Here is a 13,373-nt window from a genome sequence, read left to right as displayed (position 1 = left end):
AAAAGGAGGTGACAGGTTCCCTTTAAGATGCTATTCCCCAAAGGGAAATAACTGAAGTGACCCAATCTTGAAATCTGTCTGTAATTATGTGGAGGAACCATTAATGCAAAGTCATGTACTACACTTTATATACAGTCATAAATTAGTCAATGTATTACCTCTCCTTGTTTATAACCTGAAGAATTTTCAAATACAACCTAAAAAAAGTGAAAAAACAAACATATTATTAGGTTTTGAAAAGGATTTGTAAAGCTGCAAACAAAGAACTAAATACTCCCAGAATCAGATTTTTCACAGAGCACAGTGAATGAAAATGTATTTTTAATATATAAACTAAGCCTCTATCTGTTCCAGGATGCATCCAGCTTCACACAGGTGAACAATAGGTCTTATTCTTACCTGTTAAAACTACATTTCTCAGCAGCTGCTTTTGCGCAATGCTTCAAACCTCTCATCCCTCTCCTGTGTGCGCCTGAGTAGCCCCACATCTCTGAATTATTATTAAGCTAGGAAGGGTCAAATGCACCTTACACTCCTGTGGACTCTTAAATTTTGTACAGTACCTTGCCTGAAAGATTTTATCTTCTACCATGTAAATTAGTATAGCTGCCTGTCTGGTTCTACATCATTAGCTGGTTGTAGCGAAGGTCAGCTCTCCTGCAATCTTGCACAATGCAGTGCAGAGTTGTGTTTGTGGCCTGCGGACAGACTACTTTTTTTGAAATTGTAAATGTTGTTCTGTACATGCATATTGCAGAAGATAATCCTTGTCATATGTATCCTTGTCATATGTCATACCCTTACATCCGCAAATCATGCAGCTGCGTTGACACAAACCAAGTCTCCGAGCACACCAAAATACTCAGAGAACACCCGAGCAACGAATATACTCGCTCATCACTAGTAAACACAATTCAACTAATCTCAGCCCCTGTACAAAAAGCCCCATCCTGCAGTATAGCTTTTCTGTCAGCCTCCTCTTGCAGTAACCCTCGTCTTGTACCCTGTATATAGACTGCCCTTTTGCAGTATATCTCTTTCTGTGAGCCCATCCTGCAGTGCATCGCTTCCTTCAGATCCATCAGGCAGTATTATTTTTTCTGTCTGCAATTGAAGAATCAACTTTGTACTGTATATAGCAACATGAGGCAGAAATCTACAAAGTGTTAAGAGGGAAGAGGTCTGCTTGGGATCATCTTGTATAACCCAGAGAAGGGATCTGGTGTTGTAACCACGTATTGTACAGAAGCCAATCTGGGACAAACTGGTCCAGAAGAATATGTTATTCACAAAGTCCACTCCATCCTTTATTCGCTCATCCATATATTCCCCGGGTTGCTAAAGGGAAACATTTCTCGGCTAAGGGGCTATTGAGGGGCAACTCCCACATGTCATGTCTGCCAGCAGTCTCCCTTGTGTTTGAGGAGCTCAAGGTTGGAAACCAGACCATTTATACGATCATGGCTCGAATACACACACTTAGGCTCTTTTATTAGAGCTCATGGGAACAGTGCCATATCTTCTCTTTCCCACTCTGAGAGACTTTTCTTCTCGGAAACATTCAATATAAATGATCTTCCGTTTTTATGGCCTACTGGTAATGGAAAAGAAAAAGACTTTTAAGGAGTTTGGGAGCAAGGAATTGGGACTCCGATCTCTCCCACTGACAGGAAAAAAAATATATAGATTACATAACTCTGGCTCCCCATGAGGTTCCACACAATATATCCTTTGGTTCTGGAAACCTGCTGGTGGTCCAAAATCAAAAGAGGCATCATGCTCCAAGTTTGATGGGGATGAAACCGGCCTAAATCCTACAAGATGCAGTCTTCTCTGTGGATCACCATACAGCAGGGCACAGAGATGGCAATACACCTCAAATCGCCTTGCTGTCTGTACTTTACAGTTCTACTAGATCAGAAAAAGAAGCCTTTTGTGGTTCTGCATAACTGCAGGACGCTCTGACACAACACCACTGGCGTCCTACACACATGTCCACGTTAGCAGAAGCATGGAAGAATTCTCAGAGGAAAGTTCTTTTCCAACAATCTCTCTGCTGACAAAGGGAGGACATGTATGAATGAGAAGGGAAAGGATCCTTTTTTTCTTTGATCTGCTTACTAATGACTTATCTCTGCTTTTATTTCTGATTTCGTTCCTACCTTCGTCCGTCTTGATGTGGTCATCCACCTTATGAAAGACGGTGTTTTTATTGCACAGGTGCACAAGGGAATAACTACATTGATTTTCACACATCAAGAAGATCCTGGATTAACTGAACACCCATCTTCTTAGGCCTCTTTCACACATCAGTATTTTTGATCAGTATTTCATCAGTGTTTGTATGCCAAAACCAGGAGTGTCTCCAAAATAAGGAACAGGAGTCAGTCTTTCAACTATAATTTTTTTCTCGGTAAGTTCCATTCCTGGCTTTGGCATACAAACACTGATGCAAAATACTGACCAAACACTGACGTGTGAATGAGCCTTTACACTGTAAAGGGTCCTAGAGTTTGGGATGGGGGGGGCAGATCGGGGGGTTAGTGTTCTACTCAACAATATTAGATTTGTTTCTCTGTCAGGTCCTGTTCGACCACTTTTTTTGCTTATTTTTCCCATGCATTTATAAAATATTAATAATATTTGATTTAATAGAAACATGCTGTGTGGGTTAAATCAATATATTGATATTTTCCTCCTGGCAACGGATAGAACAGATACACTCAGGTACGGATTACGAACACAAAGACCTGGGAGTTTGGTTGAGAACAATAAGCGTCCACAGAAAATACCGGCTTCAGAAAGTTAAAATTATGGACAGATGGCAGAAAAAAAATTAACAAAAATGCTGCTCCATGATCTTCAGGCAATACCATAACATGATTAGTGCTGGGTAATTGAAAGCCTAGACAATGATTTTGTGCATTTAAAAAAAAAAATGTTGTTGTATATCCCCATCTGGTGGTTACAATTAGTATAGGACCAAGTAAAACACAGGTTAAAGGGGTAGTCCCATCTCCTATATCCTATCCAAATATGTAGTAGGTGTAATAATAATATTAGCAAATGCTTCCAATTAGAAATGTAGCATAGTTCTTCTGATTCGCTATCTCACTTAACCCTGAGCAGGGCATTGCAGTAACTTAAGTATCCATGATTATGACCACTAAAAAAAATGAACTGTAACTATATCAGTGGTCATAACCATGGATACCTAAGCTACAGCAATACCTGCACATGGGGTAAACTACATCTTGCAAGGGACACCAAAAGCAATAAAGGATTTTGTGGGGGTATGTAAAAAGCAAACGAAAAATCAAAGATGATACAGGATTTTTACAGGATAAAAAGGGTGAAGAGGTAATAATGATGTTGAGAAGGCCACAGTTTTAAATTTACATTTTGCATCTGTGTTTTCTAAGAAAGCAAGTGTAACATCAGCTAATCTTCAGTGTGCTATGGAAGGAGCAAAACAATCCACCCAATCTACAAACAGAGATGGTGAGGGAACACTTAGCTAATTTAAATGAATATAAATCTCTTGGTCCAGATGAATTACATCCTAAGGTACTAAAAGAGTTAGCAGAGGAAATTGCAGAACGTCTAGCCAGAATCACTGAAAAATCCTTAAGAACGGGAGAAGACCGAGAAGTTTGGAGAAGGGCAAATGTTGTTCCTTTCTTCAAAACAGGGAAAAAATACGGAGTCAGGAATTACAGGCCAGTGAACCTTACTTCTATACCAGGAAAAATATTTGTACAAATTATTAAACAGCATGTATAGAAGTACTTGGATAAGAATACCGTAATTAACCAGAGTCAGCATGGGTTTGTAGCAAACAAGTCATGCCAGAATAATCTAATTTCCTTCTATGAAGGAATCACTGACTGGGTGGATTTGGGCAATGTGGTAGGTGTAGTATTTCTCGACTTTTGCAAAGCATTTGATAAAGTATCTCCCACTAGCCTTATTGAAAAAAAGACCAAGTATGGGATTGACAAGTTTTATCATTAATCATAATGAATCTTTGCTTATTACCAATATATCATAAAAATCATGGTGAAATGGCAAAATAAGGTGCTTGATGCAGTGATTAAATCACATTTAGCATGTGCAAAAAATGCATCTATAAAAATAACAATTTATCCTCAGTTTACAACAAGATGGTGCTCTTGCTCATTATTATGATATAGAGTAAAAGAAAACAAAAAAAGAAAAAAATTTGATCTTGTACCTGGGAATATAATTTTTTACTGCCAAAGATGAGCACTAATATACTGACATCAAATGAATCACCTTTATAATCATAACCTCAACTAGAGCTGTGTATAAATACTATGGCATAAATCTTTTCCATAAAGTGCACAGGTGCCAATACATTCAAACAGCCACGGAGAAAATAATTACTCTTAAGATAAAGGAGACTAATAAGACATTATTTGAAATCCAAACATGGATTAAACATTACCTTAATGTCACTGTAATCTATTCAAGTGCCGCTCAACAGGATCTAAAAGGCCTCCCACCCCGAAGCGCGCATTTCGCTGCCCTGATTCTTCGGGGGGCATTAAGGTAGTAAGGTGACTTAAGAGGACTTATTTGTGCCTCCATTATTTCCAGTAATTTTAACTTTTTGTATAAATTAATAAAAATTTCAATGATTTAATATAAACTTTTTTGGTCGCTTCTATTAATTTTTGTACTCTACACTGTGTGCAGAATTATTAGGCAAATGAGTATTTTGATCACATCATCCCTTTTCATACATGTTGTCCTACTGCAATCTGTATAGGCTTGAAAGCCAACCGCCAATTATGTAAATCAGGTGATTTGCATCTCTGTAATGAGGAGGGGTGTGGTCTAATGACATCAACACCCTATATAAGGTGTGCTTAATTATTAGGCAACTTCTTTTCCTTTGGCAAAATGGGTCAGAAGAACGATTTGACGGACTCTGAAAAGTCAAAAATTGTGAGATGTCTTGCAGAGGGACGCAGCAGTCTTGAAATTGCCAAACTTTTGAAGTGTGATCACCGAACAATCAAGCGCTTCATGGCAAATAGCCAACAGGGTCGCAAGAAGCGTGTTGATAAAAAGAGGCGCAAAATAACTGCCCATGAATTGAGGAAAATCAAGCGTCAAGCTGCCATTTGCCACCAGTTTTGCCATATTTCAGAGCTGCAACGTTACTGGAGTATCAAAAAGCAGAAGGTGTGCCATACTCAGGGACATGGCCAAGGTAAGGAAGGCTGAAAAATGACCACCTTTGAACGAGAAACATAAGATAAAACGTCAAGCCTGGGCCAAGAAATATCTTAAGACTGATTTTTCTAAGGTTTTATGGACTGATGAAATGAGAGTGACTCTTGATTGGCCAGATGGATGGGCCCGAGGCTGGATCAGTAAAGGGCAGAGAGCTCCACTCCGACTCAGACGCCAGCAAGGTGGAGGTGGGGTACTGGTATGGGCTGGTATCATCAAAGATGAACTTGTGGGACCTTTTCGGGTTGAGGATGGAGTGAAGCTCAACTCCCAGACCTACTGCCAGTTTCTGGAAGACACCTTCTTCAAGCAGTGGTACAGGAAGAAGTCGGTATCGTTCAAGAAAAACATGATTTTCATGCAGGACAATGCTACATCACATGCATCCAAATACTCCACAGCGTGGCTGGCCAGTAAAGGTCTAAAAGAAGAAAAATAGGGACATGGCCCCCTTGTTCACCTGATCTGAACCCCATAGAGAACCTGTAGTCCCTCCTAAAATGTGAGATCTACAGGGAGTGAAAACAGTACACCTCTCGGAACAGTGTCTGGGAGGCTGGGGTGGCTGCGGCACGCAATGTTGATCGTAAACAGATCAAGCAACTGACAATCTATGGATGGAAGGCTTTTGAGTGTTATCGTAAAGAAAGGTAGCTATATTGGTCACTGAATTTTTTTTTTTTTTGAATTTCAGAAATGTTTATTTCTAAATTGTGTGTTATATTGGTTTACCTGGTGAAAATAAACAAGTGAGAGGGGTATATGTTTGGTTTTAATTAAGTTTCCTAATAATCCTGCACAGTAATAGTTACCTGAAAAAAACAGATATCCTCCTAGCCAAATCTAAAAAAAACACACTCCAACTTCCAAAAATATTAAGCTTTGATATTTATGAGTCTTTTGGGTTGATTGAGAACATAGTTGTTGTTCAATAATAAAAAGAATCCTCTCAAATACAACTTGCCTAATAATTCTGCACACAGTGTATGAAGTGAATATGGTGTACAAAAATAAGGTTGTGTAGACTGCTCTTAGATAAGGCAGCAAAAGTCGGGTGACAGATTCACTTTAAGTAATCTGGGACTCTGTTAAAGCACTTCCCAATCCTCTATTCTACACCTACAATTACACTCAACTTTCTTTGCTCGACTGACAGCTTACTCACTGTGCAGTCAAGCCAGTGAGCCCGACCCTCTGCCTCCCCCTCTGAACGTGGTGATCGCACTCGATCGCAGCAGTGAGGGGGTTAACAGCCAGGGGAGGCGGGGGCACCGCTCCTAGCTGTCAGTGCAGAAGCTCAGCCACTGCCGCGCTGAGCTCCTGCACTGAGATCAGGCAGGAGAAGCTAAAATTTCAGCCTCTCCTGCCCAATCACTGCTGTGTTTGGTCGGTCAGATTGACTGACCAATCACAGCGCTTGGGGTGCAGTGACCGACTGCAAGGGTCCCTGCCCCACTTGCTGTGCCTCTCAGCTGTCTATGATAGCTGTCGGCACTTAACTACCACTGCGTGTTTAAACGCAGTGGTAGTTCAAAGGCATGACGGGGATAGTCCGTCATGCTGCGGGAAGTTACTTCCTGCCATGACTGGCTATCCCCGTCATTGGACGTTAAGATAGACTTTAAGGCTTTTATATTATACTAGAGGTGTGCCCAATGCTATGGAATTGGAAGGGAAGTGTGTGTGGGGTGGTGTGTGTACATGTGTGTGTGTGTGTGTGTGTGTGTGAGTACATGTGTGTGTGAGTGTGTGTGTGTGTGTACGCGTGTGTCCCACAGCTGCCTGCCCTCCCACCTCCATGCAGTCACAGCCGGCAGGAAAGAGGGTGGTTTGCGGCCTGTGCTGGAGATGTGAGTATGTGTGTGTGTGTATATGTGAATGTGTGTGTGTGTGTGTGTGTATATATATATGTGAGTACGTGTGTGTGTGTGTGTGAGTACGTGTGTGTGTATATGAGTACGTGTGTGTGTGTGTATGTGAGTACGTGTGTGTATGTGAGTACGTGTGTGTGTGTGTATGTGAGTGTGTGTATGTGAGTATGTGTGCATGTGAGTACGTGTGTGTGCGTATGTGAGTACGTGTGTGTGTGTGTATGTGAGTACGTGTGTGTGTGTGTATGTGAGTACGTGTGTGTGTGTGTACGTGTGTGTGTGTGTGTGTACGTGTGTGTGTGTGTGTGTATGTGAGTACGTGTGTGTGTATGTGAGTACGTGTGTGTGTGTATGTGAGTACGTGTGTGTGTGTATGTGAGTACGTGTGTGTGTGTATGTGAGTACGTGTGTGTGTGTGTATGTGAGTACGTGTGTGTGTGTATGTGAGTACGTGTGTGTGTGTATGTGAGTACGTGTGTGTGTGTATGTGAGTACGTGTGTGTGTGAGTACGTGTGTGTGTGAGTACGTGTGTGTGTATGTGTGTGAGTATGTGTGTGAGTACGTGTGTATGTGTGTGAGTACGTGTGTGTGTGTATGTGAGTACGTGTGTGTGTGTGTATGTGAGTACGTGTGTGTGTGTGTATGTATGTAAGTACATGTGTGTGTATGTAAGTACGTGTGTGTGTATGCAAGTACGTATGTACATGGTGGGCAGGCAGCGGCGAGTCCGGCGGCGGCGGGCAGCAGGCAGGAAAGACCACTAGAGGGCGCCTGCACCCCATCTCCAGCACAGGCCGCAAGCCGTGGTCTTTCCTGCTGGCTGTGACTGCACGGAGATGGGTGGGCAGGCAGCGGCGGATCCAGCGGGGGGTCCAGAGCGGGTCCAGCAGCGGCTGCGGGGGGGGTCCGGCAGCATACCGCTGGTGGTACTGTGGAAGGGCCTGGTACCACCAGCGGGTGCCATATTGGAATACCCATCACTTCGGTATTCCAATATGGCAGTCGGCGTACTTCCGGTGCGGCGCAGTGGATTGTGGGATTCGGGGACATCCAGATAGAAATGGATGACGGACAATTTAAGGCAATTATAAATATAGATATTGTACAGTTGATTTTTCTTTCTTAATATTTTGTGATTAAAAAAACCCCACAACATCTTGTATGGAAATAAATGTTAGAATAATCTTATTACCGTCTCATCATTATAAGGCATGTCTGTATCACTGGTTACTCGAGTGGAACCAAGTTCTGTATTAAACGGGTCCTCCTCTCTTACATCAGGAGATAAGGCTGTGAAAAAAAAGGAAAAGAAAGATTTGAGGATTTAAAGAAAAATGTAATACATTTTATGAACAATTACTTAAAAGGAGCTGTCCGATCTGCTCCATGTGACTGCAGACTTGTGAATCCTTGCATACTGTGCACTGTGAGGATCCTCCGCTGTTGGGAACACCAGTAATGTGACAGTATGCATACTCCTGGGCCACATTCAGACTACTGTTTCCGGACTCACTCAGTATACTTGACCCCTTTAGTCAGATGGTGGCCAGGAATAATCAGTGACCACAATATGAGTATGAGGAGACTTGTAGTTTAGGACCGGATAACCAACATAATGCAGTTATTACCCATATCAGGCACCTGATAGGTCTAACAATCAATGTCCAGGGTAGCAGGCCTGCCAGTGTTTTGCCACAGAACATGTACTTGAAAGTAATAAAGTATGACAGATCGTGAAAAGCATTCATTTATCAGTAGACATTGCATTTTTACGTCATGCTCCTCTTGCACTAAACAATATTTTCTATTTTCATAAGTTTTTGTAGTCACACCTACTCACAGGGATATTGGAGCTCATGACTTTCCTCCAATGGCTCACTATTGGACCAGCGCACGTTTCGGGCTGATGTCTCGCCATCCTCTGGTGACCATGCAGGATTCTCCATTTCTGTTGTTAATGTAGAGTATAGGCTTTCAGCTTAAAAAAAAATTAAAAAAAATCAGTAAATTACTAATGCATACATCTAAGTGAATATGACAAAATCTTCCACAAAGCTCACCTTCTTTCAATGCAGCCGCCAGCAATGATGCAGCCTGCGGCATGTCCCCGGAATCTGCCTTAACTAGTAGATGTGGCTCTAGATGCAGATCACTCCCCCCGCACATCGCAGAAAGTTCTGCAAATATCTGCAACTTATCTTCCAAGCAATTGAATATCTGCTGGTCATGGCAACCCAGGATTTCTACAGGAAGAAAAAGAATTCAAGTTCTCTTTGTCCGTGCATCGCCTTGTACCAACTGACTGCTAGTAAATACTGTGGTCTGTAGATGGGGATATTGGTGATTCAGCTGGATATCTACCGGAATACAAAGATACAGCGAGGTACGCCGCAAACATATAGTATTTCCTGAAATGACAAATATACCATTAGAGTTGGCATGAATCGATTTGTGGGACTCCATCAGCCACAACAGTAATCTATTACCTTTGTGGCATGATGCACATAAGGTTGCACCAAGCCGACTGGTCATGGATGCCGTCAGGTACGAAGCGGCTCTCAGTGCCCCCATTCAGCAAGCACCAATTACAGGAATGGCAGATAGACTGGGTCCTGTAGATCGATTCACCCCAAGTCATCAGCTAACCATACAAGCTCAATGACTAGTGCGGTGCTAACTGTTAACTATCTACATCCTGATATCTTTCTTGTGTGTTAGTTTAAGAAATGCTATACCTATAAACTGACAAGACCGTTTCTATAATGCACCTCTAAATCTTAGGCTTTGTATACATTTGCATTTTTGTGGTCAGCGTCATAATTTCCACCAGATTTGACATAGAGCTGTTCTATCACACCTGAGCAGTGAACGGTCATTCCCAATTATCGGCTTGTGTAAACAGGCTGCCGGTCACACAATGAACATGACAATCTCGTGTTCATCAAGTGATCAGATGATTTAGGCCAACAATCATTACATGACCGCATGTAGACAGGGATTTACTGCCGACAATGTGATGCTGTGTGCGGACAGACCGATTGATAGCAGTAACGGTTGTTCTACTCCCAGCAGTATTCATTGGCCTATCTAAACAGACAAGTAGAAGAACACTGGTATTGCATGGCATATTGTAGATCGGTGCTCGTTAATGGAATGAAATCGGCCCATCTAAATGGACCTTTAGACTGTCCGTCCATGGAGTCCACAAGGGGCCGGCATCAAGGTTTCCTTTATGAATGGAATAGTGTAAGCCAGACAATAGCCAAGGACTGACAGGTTCGCTGTAACACACCTTGATATTTTTTGGCCTTTGCTGCTCGGGCTTCTGCCGCCCGTTTTTCTTCGTCAGATTCACAGGGTTTTCCCTCCTCTTCTTCAGGGCAACTAAGGGTCAATAAAGGGCAAAACAAGTTGAAGACTTTCATAGCATTACTGCTCTCTAATATAGCGATACCAAAGCTGCAAGGCTAGAGGAGAGACACAAAAGGATATAAAGCAGCCACAGTAATGGTCACCTCTGCACGGCATCCTGTATCTGCCTCATCCAGGTATTGCGCTCGTCCTTGGAGCTGGTATGAATTTCATACATTTCTGGGCCGGCGGAGGAGGCGCTTATTAAGAACATTCCTCGTTCCTCATTAGCAACTTCTCTCACAATCAACTTTTGGAGAGAAATAATGGGAGGCTTCTGGTCCTGTAGTCAAACACATTAAGCAAACATTAAATAAATGATCAATTATCAAATATTTCCAACTAACAAGTGACAACTGCACGTGTCCTATTCTAGTAGGACAAATACAAGATACCTGCCAAGACCTGTCGAGAGGCAGACAGACGCCATGTCGGCAAGAGGAGCGGGATAGACCTTTAGAAGGACGCCCTGGTAGAGAACAACCAAAAGGCCAGCAGACTGCGCCATAACAAGTCTGAACGGCAATATCTACCCATGGATATAGATGGACGGCGCAGCACTTCAATGCAGCTGTGGTCCACCTAATCCAGTTAATAAACCCAATTGTTCCTGTTAAGCATTTCATTATGTAGCTGAGAGCGGTAATGTTTATATTGATCATAAGCTTTAATAGAGATTAATGAAGAAATGGCGACCTGCCTAGTTATTTAAAACGATAGCTGTCAAGAAACATTAACCCTGCCAAATCTCCCTATGCTGGAAATGCAGAAATCAAACATACAAAGGGTTGTCAATCTACGAAGCATGGCCGTGATAGACGCCAGGATGCCGGGACACTCCACAACTACAGTAGCACACAGGAGACCCCTGGTTATCCATTTACTTTAAGCATGCGCTCATTGATGACTTCTTTTCTTTCCACATAGTAAAATGAACTAAGTAAGCAACTGCACGTTTACAAGATTATCAACAAGGAGTAACGTATTCTAATATGCTGTTCTACACCATGGAAAATCCACACCGCAAGAGAGAGACTGTCGGCTAACTGGAGCCCTAGGAATATATTTGGCATACAAGCTAAGTGTTTGCCATCATATATCACAAAAGTCGAATTAAAAGTGATGTAAACATAATCTTACTGCTGTGATTTCACAATCAAATTATTGCTGTAGTGGACACCCTGTAATCAGCTAATTATTGGGAAAGCGGTCAAGACAATGTGTGAGATGGATAACACTTTAGTAATGTTACATGAGAATGCAAAACTTATGTGTAAAATGGCCCTACGTGAAGGAAGCTCATCCATCCTATTACAGTGTAAGGCATATACTGTGCTTCAATGGAAAATTAAAGGGAACCTGTCACCTGTTTTGGCTGCTATAAGATGCCGCCACTGCCTTTCAAGGCTTATCTACAGCATTCTATAATGCTGTAGATAAGCCCCTGGTCCAACCTGAAAGATAAGAAAAATATGTTTCATTATACTCACCGGGGGGCGGTCTGGTCCGATGGGTGTCGCAGGTTCGGCGCCTCCCATCTTCTTGGACGCCACCCTCCTGCTCGCTTCATCATTCCCCGGCATTGCGCTCCTGCGCAGGCGTACTTATCTACCCTGTTAATGGCAGAGCAAAGTAATGCAGTGCGCAGGCGCTGGGAAAGGTCAGAGAGGCCCGGCGCCTGCGCACTGCAGGAATTTGCTCTGCCCTCAACAGGGCAAATAAGTACACCTGCACAGGAGCGCGATGACGGGGAGCGATGAAGCAAGCAGGAGGGCGGCGGCGCAAGAAGATGAGAGGACCTGGACCTACAACACCCATCGGACTGGACCGCCCCCCACCCCCCGACTGAGTATAATAAAACTTATTTTTCCTATCTTTATCTTTCAGATCGAATCTGGGGCTTATCTAAAGCATTATAGCATGCTGTAGGTAAGCCCTGAAAGGCAGTGGCCACATCTTATATCGGCCAAACCTGGTGACAGGTTCCCTTTAATGAGTAAAAATACAAAAAGGGACAAATTCCATTAACTCATGAACATCAGAATAGCCATACAAGTGATGAAACAGGAGACAAAACAGTTTTTTTATGGCTGCATGTCTAGGGCTGGTACAATGTTTCCAGCTGGCAGTAGGATTACTCGCCGCTGATCGCTTCACTGCTCCAGGTTATTAACTGATTAATGAAAACCAGATTGGACACAAACTCACCACTGCAGCAAATACGTATTTCTGATCCTTTTCTTGGAGAAACAGTAACACGTCAGATAAAAGTAGAGCTTGAATATCTGAAAGGAAGGGAACAATGATAAATACTGTGGAACAAAAAAAAAATTTTACTAAAACAGAAAAATTCACCCATTAATATAAGTGCAAACATGGATAGTGCGCATATAAACCCTCTGCCAATGCAGCCATGCCATTATGGGAGCTGGCACAAAGTCCTCCAGGTTCGTTACCTTGCTACACTGTCCAGAAAAATCCTTCACAGTTCAAGGATTTCAGCTCCAGAGCATTCGTAGAATAAAAGCCCACAGTATATTTAGCTTTTCTGTACACCTCCCTGGATGTAGCTTCAATGGTTTCGCTTATAAGAATGTATGTATCGCCCCTCTCATCTGAGCAGTCTCTCTCTTTCTATACAGTAGTGATTGCTCACATTTCTGTTCCCAATCATTGCTCGGTGTAATCCCATCTGGTGGACATTAGGTTTGTGGTGAATGCATCTTTCGTGGCAGCATAAAGGCCATCTTTGGTCGGAAACACATCCCACGGAGTAAAATGGGGGATCAGTTGCGGACAACAATTATGACCCCTGGTGCATGACAGTA

At 42.5% G+C, this 13,373-nt stretch overlaps 1 protein-coding gene across 4 annotated transcripts in view; it reads right to left on the bottom strand.

Annotated features, from left to right (window-relative positions):
* Window positions 1–13,373, bottom strand: part of ARHGEF28 (Rho guanine nucleotide exchange factor 28) — a 305,341-nt gene that overhangs the window by 11,401 nt on the left and 280,567 nt on the right. For all 4 annotated transcript variants that reach the window (XM_073584069.1, XM_073584071.1, XM_073584070.1 and 1 more), the window contains 7 exons: window positions 12,754–12,830; window positions 10,650–10,828; window positions 10,427–10,518; window positions 9,195–9,377; window positions 8,975–9,112; window positions 8,327–8,424; window positions 159–197 (listed from right to left, as the gene is read on the bottom strand). In XM_073584069.1, the coding sequence (XP_073440170.1) occupies window positions 159–197; window positions 8,327–8,424; window positions 8,975–9,112; window positions 9,195–9,377; window positions 10,427–10,518; window positions 10,650–10,828; window positions 12,754–12,830 (806 nt within the window). The remainder of the gene's footprint in view (window positions 1–158; window positions 198–8,326; window positions 8,425–8,974; window positions 9,113–9,194; window positions 9,378–10,426; window positions 10,519–10,649; window positions 10,829–12,753; window positions 12,831–13,373) is intronic.

The sequence above is a fragment of the Dendrobates tinctorius genome, unplaced genomic scaffold (assembly GCF_039654945.1).
Source record: "Dendrobates tinctorius isolate UK_male_01 unplaced genomic scaffold, ASM3965494v1 ptg000083l, whole genome shotgun sequence".
NCBI lineage: Eukaryota > Metazoa > Chordata > Amphibia > Anura > Dendrobatidae > Dendrobates > Dendrobates tinctorius.
The sequence above is the reverse complement of the archived record's forward strand: the minus strand, read 5'-3'. Positions and strand labels throughout refer to the sequence as shown.